General features: G+C 36.0%; 1 protein-coding gene across 1 annotated transcript; it reads right to left on the reverse strand.

Annotated features, from left to right (window-relative positions):
• Positions 1–13,854: 13,854 nt before the first annotated feature.
• Positions 13,855–14,961, reverse strand: LOC147518530 (uncharacterized). The gene is made up of 3 exons (XM_086593947.1): positions 14,580–14,961; positions 14,448–14,522; positions 13,855–14,081 (listed from the first exon to the last, which is right to left on the reverse strand). Exons 1-3 carry the CDS (start codon positions 14,959–14,961, stop codon positions 13,855–13,857), a joined length of 684 nt encoding a protein of 227 aa, XP_086450073.1.
• Between the last annotated feature and the right edge of the window lie 275 nt (positions 14,962–15,236).

Below are 15,236 nucleotides of genomic sequence, written 5' to 3' on the forward strand. Positions count from 1 at the left end.
CCTCGACTTCCAGGGAGTTCTCGTCGAAGTTGGAACTTCCAAAGGAAAGGAATTTGTGCATCTGATTATCAAGAAACGTGGTTTTGAAATAATCTTGAGCTAAGCTCTCAATCATGCTAACCTCTCCATCCAAAGTCGGATCTGGGAACTGTTTCGTCGTTTTAAAAACATTTACCTCAACAGAAAGATGGCCAAAAGACATGGACATCGAACTATCACGGCAGTTTATGAGCGCGTTGGCAGTAGCCAAGAAAGGACGCCCTAAAATGATCGGAACAGAGCCGTTAGCGACTTCTGTATCGAGGATAACAAAATCAACAGGATAGTAGAAATCCTAAACCTTAACAAGCACATTTTCAACCACATCTTTAGGATACTTAATAGACCGATCAGCTAGTTGCAACGTCATTTTAATAGGTTGCATCTCCTGTAGACCTATTTGTTTATATAAATAATACGGGAGTAAGTTAACACTCGCCCCCAGGTCTAATAGTGCGGTCGTCGTGTGGGAATCTCCTAAGGTGCATTGCACAGTAGGACGACCAGGGTCCTTGTACTAAATGATTCCATTATGTTCGGTTAAAGTTGGAAACTGTTCAGTTAAAAAGGCTTCTTTAGGAATATTTGTCTTACGCCTAGTAGTACACAACTCTTTGAAAAACTTAGCATGGTGAGGTAACTTTTTAATCGCTTCCAGAAAAGGTAAGTTTATCGTTAGATTTTTAAAAACCTCCTTAATCTCATCAAAATTTGTATCCTTGTTCAACATAGCTAATCTCTGGGGAAACGGTGGTTTCTCTCTATATTTAGCATATGGATCAACAAGATGTTTAACCTTGGCTTTTTGTTTCTTAGGTTGTGGTTTAACTGGTACCTCTATAGGGGTAGGATCTTCAGTTTCTATTTCGGTATCTAGTTCAATATCCGGTGTAGGGACTATTGGTGGGGTAACTACAGGCATAGTTATGACGTTATCAACCACTCTGCTAGAATGGAGAGTGGTGATGGCATTTAGCTCACCTACATTTCCATTTTCATTACTAGTATTACCGTTTACCTCAAAGGCTGTGTTTGTTGTTTTAGGATTAGGTATCGCTTGTCCTGGAAACACACATTTGGGTTGTACTTTCTCTTAGGCTAACTGCTGTAAGGAAAGTTGGATGGACTGTAAAATTTGTTGTTGGGTTTGCATAAAGGCGTCGAAACGATCCAGTTGTGGAGGAGTGTTTGTTACAGGTTGTGTGACAGGAACTATGTTACGTTGATTATTAACAGGTGGGTTGTTATAGTTATGATTAACCGGAACGATACCTCTATTAGCATTATAATTATTATTGTTATAATTATTATAATTTCATTGTCCTTGTCCTTGTCTCGGTGGGTTGTTATAGTTATGATTAACCGGAACGATACCTCTATTAGCATTATAATTATTATTGTTATAATTATTATAATTCCCTTGTCCTTGTCCTTGTCTCGGTGGAGCTTGATTATAATTGTTTGTTTGCCTAACATTTTGATTATTATACGCTGGAGGTGTAACTTGTTGGTTATTTCGCCAACCGTAGTTGGGGTTTTGTCGCCAAGGTGCGTTAGGTTCGCTATTAATGGAACAAACATTGTCCGGCTGTGCGGATTGTTGTTCATATACAAGAGGACAATAGGAGTCGGGATGCTCAGGACTCAAATAGAAATTACATGGATTAGAGTTGACATTCATGACGGGAATAGGCTTTTGTTGAACAGAAATAGCTTCTCCGTTTTTAGTTAGAGATTCGATTAAAGTTTTAAGCTCAGGACCGGGTTTAATCTCAGACATACCGGCGGCCTTAACTGTTGAAGAAGAACTAGCGGAGCGGGAGATATTGTCACTACCCCCCTCCAGTTATTATTACACTTTGTTTGATCTTCTAGAAATTTATAAGCCTCTGAGGCTCCTTTACTGAGGAAATTACCCCTATTCATTATGTCAAGGACCTCTTTATGGTGGTGTAACAATCCCTTGAAAATGGCACGAACTAACGTGTCTTTGGCAAGGTTATGATGTGGACACTCTATAAGAAGGTCAGTGAAACAATTCCAAGCCTCTGAAAAGGATTCATCAGGATTCTGTCTAAAAAAATGAATCTTGGAAAATATTTCATCTGTCTTCAGTGGTGGGTAAAAATGTTCCATAAATAGTTGAACAAGTTTGGCCCATGAGTCCATTACAGAATTAGGCGCTTGGGCGTTAACCAAGACGTCGCCTTGTCGGCTAGGGTGAAAGGAAACACCATCAGTTTAATTTGTTCAGCACCAACCGTAGGATGATGGAATGTGGTAAGGACTTGTTCAATCTTACACATATGTTGATAATGTTTTTCATGGTCTAACCCATGAAAAACGGGTAACAAATTAAATATATTTGGGGGGATTCGGAAATCTCCCACTGGGTCTGCAAGAACGATGCAAGATTTTAGGCTATCGTTCAAGGCTTTGTAAAAGTCAGAGAGAGGAGACTTTCTTTCTTCAGCCATTATTTCAGGTGTGGTGTGTGGTATATTAGATAGGTGTGTGTGTTGACATGCACGATAGATTACGTTAGTCGTTTTTTCTTTACCTAACCTTAATCTCATGCAAGGCTAAGTCCAATATTAAATAAACACAACAACAGTCAAAACAACCCTGATATGCTAGTATAAATCCTCCAACAGGAGATGCGAGGAGTGGAAGAAAGAAGTACCTGAATGCCTCCTCGCTTCGCTTATGAATAGCGTCTTGTATACGCGAGTTCAGTGTATTTAATAAGTTAGAAACACTGAATAACTTGAAGAAATGGAAGTTTGTACTAACCGGGAAAATCGGGCTGTTCAAGAAGAGGGTGCGGGTCACGCTCATAAATAGCCTAGAGAGGGCGCGGGTCGCGCTCAAGTCCAACTCGAGTTCCAGGCGCTTCAGCGCAAGGGGAGCTTAAAATTTGCCTAGATAGGGCGCGAGTCGCGCTCATGTCCAACTCGAGTTTAAGGCGCTTCAGTGCAGGGGGCACTCAACGTTAGCCTTGGATGGGAGCGGGGTGCGCTCGATCAGGCTTTTCCTGGGAAATTTTTTTTAGTTTCTGAAGTAGACGATCACGGTTAGAATCAAACAAGGGTGGGTGGGTTTAATGGGACTTTGGGAATACTAACAATATTAATGAAAATAATTCTAAACAGAACTAAGATGGCAGCGGTGCCATTTGATAAAATGTAAACTGATAGTTTTACTTACGAATAAGTAACGAGACTCAAACGCAAGTAAAACTAAAACTGATTTATGCCTAATATTATCAAAGTTCTCTACTCTCGATTCTATTGAAATATAGTTTGAATAGAAAGTTCGTTCCACTCCTAGTTCTTTAGAATTCACGTTAACTAAAATTATCAGTTCTATCAAAGTTAGTGAGAGTACGGATTATATAATTATGCTAACAACGATAGGAAATAACGTAATTGAAATGTTCTAAATAATAAGATGACAATTCAAATACTAAGGTTCGAATCTAGATAAAGAATTAGGGGAATTTGATTCCACCTTAACTCGACTTAATTTACTAACGAAGAATTGTCGTAATTCGAATTGCAATGCTTCCGCATAACAATTGAGTATTTCTAATCCCTAATTGTTCATGGTAATCTCTACTAACTAACAACTAGCATGTGAAGCAATCAAACCCATTCTAATGGTAAACTAATTACTTTCTAGAATGGAATAGAACATTACAAACTATTCTACGCTAATCGAAATCAAGTTTCATCAAGGCTTCCTCAAACCCCTCTAATAGAGGTTTTAGCCTTGAATTATTAAACTATCATTTAAATATAAACAATAACAAGACATGATAAAAGAATATAAATTTACTTATTTTATTTAAAATGAAAGTCTAATCATGTAAGATTGAATTAAAACTAGTAATGATTATTAACTAAATCTATGAATTGAAACTAAAATGATTTAATGAAATGAAACTAGAATTATCAATAGCTAACTAACTTTATTAATCTAATGAATAATAACAATAAACTGATTCAAAACTGAATTCAAAACAAGGTAATAAAACAAATTAATGGAGTCTAAACTATTTTATTTTCTAATCTAGGTCTAGTTAATCTATTTGAATGGAAAACTAATTCTATGAAGTCCAAACTAGATCTAAAATAAGTTATTGGATTATTCTAAGTAAAAAAAAACTAGATGTTTAAGAGCTAAGTCTTGTGTCTTCATATGGAGGAGACAAGATCCACTTTTTCGTGCATGGGCTAAGGAGCCATGTTTTGGGTCGAAAAATCGAGCCCAAAACCCAATTTCTTCAATCCACATAGGCCTTTTCAGCTGGATTTGACTTCAACAGCCTTTTTATCCACTTGTGCTCCTCTGATTGGGTCAAGTCTTAGACCATTAGAAAGCTCGTTCCGAGCCCGTCGTCTTGACATAAGGTAGGCCCAATTCTGAGGTTTGAGTCCAAAGATACGGCTTCTGGAAGTTCTACTGACTTTTGTGTGTTGTTTCTGACTGTGTTGACTTTGACTTTTCAGCTTTGGTCGGGCTTTAAAAAGGCTTTTTCTCCTTGAATATGGGCCTCTTATTATAGAACTTCATAGCAACCAACCCTTGCTTCATTATCTCGCAAAAAGGACGCATTTTTGCACATATTCGACTCCAATGCCTGAAATACATAAGAACACGATAACAGTATTAACTCTTACTTATTAATCACATAATTGGTCAAAAAGCAGTATTGTTAAAGGGTTAAAATTACAGTTTTGGGATCTTAGCAACTGGCAATGGAAGAATTGCCCATCCGCATGGCAAGAGTCTCATACTGGCCATGTGCATAAACCAACAGTGATTCTGGAGGCGGTTGTTTCTCGTGACACGTGGATTTGGCATGTTTTTTTTTAGAATGGCGGGTTCTCACAATGATCTTAATGTGCTTGACTGCTCACCAATATTTGATGATATAGTCAATGATGAAGCTATTCCTTGTAACTACACTGTGCATGGGCATCATTATGATATGAGTTATTACTTGGATGACGGTATATATCCTAATTATGCCACCTTGATTCAAATGATTTCTAAGCCGACTGTTGCAGAAGACAAATATTTTGCAAAGAAACAAGAAGCTGCTAGAAAAGACATAGAGCGGGCGTTTGGTATATATATTGCAGTCGCGTTGGGCTATTTTAGCGAATCCGAGCAGGTTATGGTATTTGGAGACCATGGCTACTGTTATGAGGGCTTGCATCATTTTACACAATATGAATGTAGAAGATGAACGCGAAACGGATATCCCGCAGTATATTCCTGATTATGAAATGCCAAGTAGAGAAGGTGCATCTGAAGATGAACGCCACTTTGTTTTATCTCGTTGGGCATTTGGCATCGAGAGGGTTCGTTCAAAAGTTGTTCATGATAGATTGAAGAATGACTTGGTCGAGCCTTTATGGAGTAGGCGCGGTCGGCGTGGTCGGTGTTGATTTCTATTTCTATTTGGACTTTGTGTTTATTTATCATTTCAATTTCTATGTATTTATGGTTTTATGAAAGGAATTGTGTATATGAGAATTTTGAAAATACAAAGTAGACTCTGCCGAATTTTTTTTAGAATGATATTCAATTAAAGTAGATTCTAAATTTTTTAGTATCAACTTTAAATTAAGGTAACTCAAATTAAAAGAAAATATTCAATTAAAGTACATTCTAATTAAAATCAAAATACAGACTCAAATTAAAGTACATCATAAATTAAAAGACATAAGTAGGAAGTAAATCATTTAGACTATGCACTACTTTGACTACTACCATTGATATTTGCAACTCGATTCTTCATTTTTTGTAAAATTTCTGCCTTTTTGAGTTGCCAAATTTTGCACTCATCTTCGGGTAGTCCTTCTAATTTCATTCCTAGTATTTTAGCATAATTTTCATCTTCTCGAACTCGGAGTGAATCTTTCTTCAATTGAAGTTTCTCTTTTTGGATTTGGAGCTTCCAATCTATCGGATTTTTCTTTAATTGAAGTTTTTTAGATTCCATCTCATATTTCTTCAATTGCCTTTGAGCTTCCAATTCATTGCCTTCTTTGGTGGTTTTAGAAAGTTCCACAAGAAAATCATCTAGTTTCTTAGCGGATTCCTCCACTTTAGAATCGTTTTTTTTTTTACCTTCTTCTCTTTTCTTCTTTCTTTCCAATAGGCCTATCCTCAAGCCCATCAACTTGGTGTGGATCATAATCCGTTGGTTGAGTTGTCGCAGTTGATATTAGAACTGATGAACCTCCTTCCCCACTGTTTGACTTCGATTTTTTGTAGGTCGCAATTCATTTATCAATTGTAGCCTTTTCCATTTGGGTGAGTCTTTCACCATATTATAGCATTGCATCCACTTCCAAACCACATTATGCATCCCATATGCACTTATTGCTTCCTCAACCTACCAATTAAGAAAAAACTAAATTAGAATTGAAAAATGTATTTGTGAATCAAAATAACAAATATAAAGTAAATAATACTTACAATCATATTGTCATTATAGCCACTTGAAGGATATGCTTGAATCTTAGAAAGAATAGCATGGAACTTGTTGATATTAGCTTGAATAAGAGTCCAACGGTGTTTCATACCCATGAAGTTGCATTCGGTCACTCTTCCTAGATTTGCATGAAATGCATTTAGAATCCTACTCCAAAATTCCTTTGACTTTTGTTCATTTCCTACTACACCATCTTAACTAACTTGTAGCCAACTATTGGTGAGAGCAACATCTTCTTCTTGTATCCATGATGCCCCTCTAGATTTTGTTTTTCGCTCTTCACTAGTCATTGTGGTTTATAGTAGAGAGTAGAGAGTGGAGAATATAAGTGACTGTAAAATCTATTGTGTGAGTGCTTCAATTTATAGTGAAAGAAAAATATAGCTGTTTTTGCCCGTTTTTCCATTTAGAGCACGCGGTGTTGTAAACACCATGCGGTTTATACAAAACTGCATCATTGAAGCCTACACTCTAGCCCAAGCCCATGTGGTGTTCGAAAAGCCGCACGGTTTTTCCAAAACCGCGAGAGAGATTTGATACAGCACCAAAGCAAACACCAAATTTTGGCCAATTTAGTGTTTAATTTGCTTAGGTGTTTTCATCAACATGTGTCCCTCCTAAAGATGAAAAAACACCAAATTATATGATAGGATAATGTCTCTCCTAAAGATGCTCTAATGGTGAGGCCTGAAAAACACCAAATATTTTGATCAAACAAACACCAAACCAAATAAACACCAAACATCTTCAGCCCAGACATCAAAGATTCGACATCAAATCCCGCTGCTTTGGATACACTGTGCGAAAAATCCCATGTTGCGTTTTGAACACCACGCCATATAAGCCCAAACCTATGCGGTGTTCGATAAATCACACAGTTTTTGATATACTGCATGCTAGCACCTTATAATCTACCAAAACCGCGTGGACCTGAACATAAAGTCCATGCTGCTTTCAGAAAACCGTGCCCTAGGAGCCCATAATTCAGTAAAATCCCACACGGTGTTCGAAAAACCACGTGGTTTTGGGTAAACCGTGACGTACATTTGATACACCAAAGCAAACACCAAATTAAAACCGATTTGGTGTTTGGTTTGGTATTTTTTTTATGTTTTTTTTATTTGGTCTTACCACTGAAGATGGTTTTTACCAAATTTTCAAGAATTTGGTGTTTAGTATTCATTTGGTCTCACCATTAAAGATGCTCTAAGAGCATCATCAACGCGCTGCTATATTCCATTTATAATGTGACAAGTAGCATTTTTTTTGGCAATTTTGTTCACCAACACGCTGCCAAACACCTGTTATCATCTCAGCAATTGTTAAATTCTCGACCAAAATATTTAGAAAGTTAGCAGTCACTTGCACGAGACAACTTTAGCCGTCCAGATGTTGGACGGGTCAAGTTTTGTCGTCCAGAATTTTTTCATTTTTTTTTAGTAAGAAATTAAAACGGCTAGATTTTGTACCATTGGGCCCAAGATGTTAGACGGGTCATGTTTTGTCGTCTAGAGCTTTTTCAATTTGTTTTTAATAAAAAGTTAAAATGTCTTTATTTTTTTAGGCCCAACGGATATATTTAGATTGAGTTTATGACTATTTAGTACCACGTACTTTCATTTTTTTTTTCCTAAATGGTAACTATACTTTTTTTTTCTCGCCTATTAGTATCATGAACTCTCAATTTGTCTCAATTTAGTACTTCAGTCTCTTTCCCGTCCAATTTCGCTAACATCAATCTAACGTGAATAGTATTTTTTATTTTTATTTTTTTTCTAATAATCTTTAATCAATCTTAAAATTTTACATGAATATGAATAGTTTTTTTTTTGTAGTATATACTCTTCGAATAAAAGAAAATGTTGGGGGGTTTTTTTTTGTAATCTTTAATCAATCTTATGAATTTACGTGAATAGGTTTTTTTTTTTTTTTTTTTTTGTAATCTTTAATCAATCTTAAAAATTTACGTGAATAGTTTTTTTTTTTTTTTTTTTTTTTTTTTTTTTTTTTTTTGTAATCTTTAATCAATCTTAAAAATTTACGTGAATAGTCTGTGTTTTTTTTTGTTTTTTTGTTGTAATAATCTTTAATCAATCTTAAAATTTTACGTGAATAGTGTTTTTGTTTTTTCTTGTAATAATCTTTAATCAATCTTAAAAATTAATCATATATCATATATACATTTTTGTATAAATATATATGATTAATTTTTAAGATTGATTAAAGATTACAAACAAAAAAACACACACTATTTATGTAAATTTTTAAGATTGATTAAATATTACAAAAAAACACTATTCGCATAAATTTTTAAGATTGATTAAAGATTATTACAACAAAAAAAAAAAAAAAAAAAAAAAAAAAAAACTATTCACGTTAGCTCACCGTTAGCGAAATTGGACGGAAAAGAGACTGAAGTACTAAATTAAAACAAATTGAGAATTCGTGGTACTAATAGGCGAGAAAAAAACGTACAGGTACCATTTAGGAAAAAAAATGAAAGTACGTGGTACTAAATAGTCATAAACTCTATTTAGATCTGTTGGAATTGTAGCCTATATATATTGCATTGGTGCCTCACTCAATTTTCACCAATTCACTCATCTTTCTCTCATCTTACGTCTTTCATTCTTCAACAAAATGTCTTCACAAAGGTCTAGAGGTAGGGGAGCTCGGTAGAAATAGCCCAAACCAAAGCCAAGAAAATAGCCAACATACCCATGTTCAAAGTCGTTCAAAAAAATTCATAGTCGTAGAAGATGAAAATTTATGTCATAGTTGGATTTTTATTTCAGAAGATACAGTTGTTGGAATGGGGAAAAATAGATTTGTTTTTTTTTTTGAGAAAATTGTAGAAGAACTGAACAAGCGTATGAGCCAGCTTGGTTATTGTAATGCCCGTTTTTAAAATACGTATTTATTTATTTATTTAAAATTCGCTGGATTGGATTTGGGATATGTGGGCCTGATTTCTGGGCCCGAGTCTGTATTGGGCTTAGGTTTCGAACCCAAGTATATATACATATTTTTCTAGAGAATAGGGTTTTAGAGATAAAAATAAAATAAAAAAAATGGAGGCGGAGATAAAAGCTTGATTGCTAGAGCGTCGGAGCACAACGATTCGGACGATGAGGGATTCGCCGAGTTTTAATAAAGGTGAGTAGATAATATCTTTCACTTAAATTTTTCTATTTTCTATTGAAAGTTCTCTCGAAACAAAAGGTTTACTGTTTATATAAAAACTGAAGTTAAAACTATGAGAAGTTAGTCTGTGCCGTTCCATGTTTTTGGCCTGCCCTGTCGGCGAAATTGTCTGCGTTGGTTGAACAACGGAATTGACAACAATTTGAATTTACTCGACTCAAATGTGATTGTTATTTACTGACGAAAATTTGTTTAGATAAATTATGATTTAGATTTTCGCAGGTTATTATACTGCCTTTGTTTTTCGTTATGTGAATTAAATCTTGTTGGTTGATTAAGGGTTTGAGGTTGGGTTGATGTCGGGGCTGTTGGAAGCTTGGAGGTCGGTAATGGTGGACGACCCAGTGTGGAGGAAGGGTTATCGATATGAATTATGTTGGTTGTTTTGGTGGGTGAGGTTGATGTTGTATTAAGGTTTTGATTGTTAGGTTGGTGATGGGGTAGTGTAGAGTGAGTGGGTGCTGTCGAATGGGGATGTTGAAGCTCCCAAAAGTTTGTTAATGGCGCCGACCTTAATTCGGGAGGAGTGGGGGAATCGGGATTTGTTGGTATGGGAAGATGGGGTTTTTCAATATGAGTCAAACCGCTGGAATGGAAGAAAGAGGAGGATGGTGGCTGATCTGGTGGTGGCTGGTGGAAGAGCTGTTGCCTAATGGCGCTGGAGGGAGGAAGACGACCTGGTTCTAGTCTTAGCTGAGCTTGGGCCTTAGTTGTTTTGTTTGGGCCCAGTTTTGTTTAAGTTGTTTGGGCCAACATTTCATTTGTTTTCTTTGGGCCGGAAATTAGATTGTTTTGTTTGGACCCGGTTTAATTTAAATTATTTTGGGCCAAAACTAATTAGTTTTCCTTGAGCCAGTTTCTCTATTTGGAAACTAATTAGTTTATGGGCCCGAGTCTGTATTGGGCTTAGGAAAACTAATTGTATGAGAAGCTGGCCTATACATTGCACGTTGTATGAGAAGCTGGCTCATACATATCTCTATATTCATTGCACGATAATAAGTTTTGAGATTTGATATAGAGATACTTGGATATCGTGCAATGAATAGTATTGGCACGTGATAATGTGGATTGTATTATAACAAGAATTGTTGAGCTTCAGTACAATTAAGTATACTGGCATGAGATAGAACAAGAATTATTATTGAGATATTTCCAAATATGGTGGCTTAGTGCAATAATTTATTTGGCACGTGATAGAGTGAAATGGTTATGAGATACTAATGTATGACACTTGAATAAATTACGTAACGAAAATCCTAGAACCTAGCTACCATAACTCATGTGATTTGGCCCTTGTGATGGGCGTATGTGATATGATTGGCCCTTCGGGCATTTCAGTGAATATGAATGGCCTTTCGGGCGTAAGTAATTTGATTGGCCCGTCTGGCGTTTCAGTCAATCTGAATGGCCCTTCGGGCATAAGTAATTTGATTGGCCCTTCTGGCATTTCAGTGAATCTGAATGGCCCTTCTGTCGTAGCCGAATAGTGGCTTGATTATTCCATTCGCAAAATTAGAACGAGACACGCGATATTTTATGCCGAATAGTGGCAGTACTCACATAATGGCTTTCGTGTAAGGGTTACCTGGTGTGCGGCATCCCGCTCAGGGTAGTTACGCACGGAGTGGTTCATTATGTGAGGGGAGGCATGTCGATGTACATGTTCGGCGTTGGGAAACAATTGTGGTAGCCAGGGAAACTAGGTAAGACATAGAGACGACATGGTTCTAGAGACATTTAAAGAAACTCTAAACAATAATTGTGATGATATATCAAGGTGTACATTAAATCTATAATAAATGATTGATGGTGGTTGTGAAATTTGGTTCAATGAGATGATTGGAATTAGGTATATGATATGGTTGTTTTATTATAATTTATGTTGCATACACAAAGGTTTGGCAGAAGGGTGGGTCAAAATAATTACTTGTGCAGAGACGACCCACTCTGTAATTGAGCATGAAATGTGGTAAGTATAGAATATGTTTGGCTGGTTATTAGTTTATTTAAAACCTAAGGCACCTCGGTGGAGGAACTAAATGCCTTTGTTTTATTATTGGAAGCTAAGGCGCCTCAGTGGAGGAACTACCTGCCTTAATTATGGTACTTAAGGATGTTGTATTAGTCGTTGGATGTTAAGACGCCTCGGTGGAGGAACTAACTGTCTTATTTAGTGTGTAAATATATGTATAAGTATAAATTGTATTTTAGGGCTACTTACACCAGCATTGTTTATAATGCTGACCCGATTTGCATGTTTGCTTATCGAGTGTGTTCATTAAATGAACATAGTTGATAAGTCTTGACAGGTTTAGTGTTGAAGAAGGTTGGTTGCTGCTTGTGGTTTGCGTTAGCGTCGCATTTCAAGATAGGTTTTGTTTTCCCTTGAGGTGAAATAGATTTTCAGTTGAAATAATGTTATTTGTATTTTCATTTGTAATTTTAAATAAAGAGTTATTGAAAAGAGATTTGTAACCTAATCTTATTTGTGAATTTTTGTAATGAAGATGACTTTTGTTTAAGTTAAAATTTTTATTGGTTTTTAATTATCTGCATATTTAAACTGTTTATGGGTTTTTAGAAGTTGAGAGTGCATCACACCTCGAAAATCGAAGAGTCGGGAACAAATATTGTTTTTTCCGAATTCTGTCGAAATTCGGGGTGTGACAGTTATGTAGGCCAACCATAAACTGGTGGATTGGTTCAAGCTCATTTTCACCAAATCCAACATGCGGTAAGTTTATTTCAAGGTTATTATTATATATGATCAACAATCGAAAGTGAATGCTAGTGGTACTAATGCGGATGATACAATGTCACGAGCTCGTACTATTTATTTAACTGTTGTAAATGAACCATTTAAATTTGAGCATTGTTATTGGGTTTTAATTTTAAGTCCCCAAAATGGAATCATTACTATCAAGCTAGAAATGATAGTTATTTAAAAAAACAGAAAACGACTTCTAGTAGTGATGTTAGTGGTGGCATCAGTGGTGGATCAACAACTAACAATATTGGAATAGCCAATATTTCGTTAGATGAAAAAACTCAACCATCAAGTGAAGTGGACGCATCAGAAAAATGCCCAAAGGGAAGGAAGTTTAAGAAAAGAGATGCTGATGAAGTTGCGTATCAAATGGCACAAACTCTAGAGGAAGTCAGAGACAATCAACTTACAACTGCAAAATATCTGCAAGAACAAACAGAGCTAAAACAACAAATGTTCCTCTCCATGAAAAATGATAAAGAAGAGGAAATATTGAGACTTGAAGCACAGAAAAAACAAGATATCATGATGCTTGATCTAAGCAAGTTTAGCTGTATTCAACTTATATTTTGGGAAGCTAAACAACAATCCATCTATCATAAGTGGGTTGAACAAGAACAAATTATTCATGTTGCTCCTTCTGTTCCTCATTATCCAAATTTTCCAACTGCCTAGTTCATACACTCCAACCGCCTAGTCCATACACTCCAACCACTCCTACTCCATACATTCCAACCCCTCCTAGTCCATATATTCCAACTCCTACTTCTCAACAGTTTGGGTCGTTTTCTTCTTCTGGATCAACAAACAATGTTAGTCAATCTCGTGGTAGGCAAACACGCTCTCCCAATCATTTCTAAGGGATGAAAATGAAGAATATTAAGCTGATGATTTTTAGTTGTAACGTTTTTAATTTGAAATAAGTTGTAACATTTTTAATTTGAAGTTGTAACGTTTTTAATTTGAAGTTGTATTGATTTTAATTTAATTTAATTTAAACAATGCACAAATTTCTACCAAATTAACAACAATTGTATTCAACCAAATCACACTCATATTTAAACAAAACAAACATGATAAAAACACACTTAACAGAAAATAGAGTTAAGACAAATCAAACTTAAACAAACTTGATAAAAACACACTTAACAGAAAATACAGTTAAGACAATCAAACTTAAACAAACTTATTAGTTGTTCCTTTAGTTGTGGCGTGCACCATAACGAGCCCGATGATGTTCAACCATATCATTCTTCAATTGTTCATTAGTAGCTCCACAACGAATACTTAATGTCCTGGCTACCATGTTTTGCACAAGCTCATGTTCATTACTCTACATCTCAACTTCATGTCGCAATCGTTCATCTGAAGGTGGTTTCCATGTTGGAAGTTGTTCATAACGCTCATTCTCAACAATCATGTTGTGAAGTATAATACATGTCTTCATTATACGAGATAGAGCTCCTCTATCCCACTGACGAGCAGGCCTGCTAACAATGGCAAATCTACCCTGTAAAACACCAAAACCATGTTTCACATCTTTACGAGCTAATTCTTGTGCTTTTGCAAAGTTAATATCCTTGGGAGTATCAAGAGATGAGATTGTTTGAATCAGTGTAGCCCATGGTCAATATATTCCATCAACAAGGTAGTAGCCCATGTTGTAAGGATTGTTATTAACTTGATAAACACAAGTTGGAGCTGTTCATCTGACTAAATTATCAAATAAATGAGAATTATCTAACACATTAAGATCATTACATGATCCAGCCATTCCAAAGTATGCGTGCCAAAACCATAGCTCATGGTCTACAACTGCTTCCAAAATCACAATCATTTTTCTATCATGGCCCAAATGAGTTTCATGCCACGCAGTTGGACAATTTTTCCATACCCAATACATACAGTTTAAACTACCCAACATACCTAGCCAGCCACGTTTTTCACCAACTGCAAGCAAGCGTGTTACATCTTCTTCTATTGGGCTTCTCAGGTACTGTTCTTCAAATTAATTGACAACTGCATTGCATAAATGATGAAGTGATTCTTGAGTCGTACTCTCAGCAAGTTTTATCCAATGATCCATTGAATCAGCTGGACAGCCATAAGCAAGCATATGTATTGCAACTGTCATCTTCACCAAACCCAAAACCCCAGCCAAACCAAGAGCATCACAAAAAGGCTTAAAATATAGATCAAAATTAGTTACAACTTCTAATATACTGTTAAAAAGTGGTCTTCTCATACGAAACCTATGACAAAACTTACCTGCTTTATAATTTGGTCTAGCAGCAAAATAATCAGCCACCAACCGTTCATGCGCACCAACACGATCGTGGTTAGTGTATTCTCTACCATTAACAAATCCACCCCATTTTGGTACAGATAAAATGTTGAAAGCCGGAATCATTGACGTTACTACAACTGCATCACTTTTCATTTGTTGAACGATTGCGGCAGTTTCATCATCATCGTTGAAAATCAGTTCACTTACTCATTCGCACCAATTGTGACTATTACTATTAAAACCCATGACAAAATATGAAAATTTTATAACTACAAACTTAAACTGATGAGAGGAGATGAAGAAAGATATGGGAGGGGGAGGAGATGAAGAAAACATATGGATGTTTTCTGTAATATAGCATACAAAATGGAGGGAAATGATGGGTGCCAAAATGAATTTGCGCCAAGGAAATGGAGGGAATAATGGAC

The sequence above is a fragment of the Coptis chinensis genome, chromosome 2, assembly GCF_015680905.1.
Source record: "Coptis chinensis isolate HL-2020 chromosome 2, ASM1568090v1, whole genome shotgun sequence".
NCBI classification, from domain to species: Eukaryota; Viridiplantae; Streptophyta; class Magnoliopsida; order Ranunculales; family Ranunculaceae; genus Coptis; species Coptis chinensis.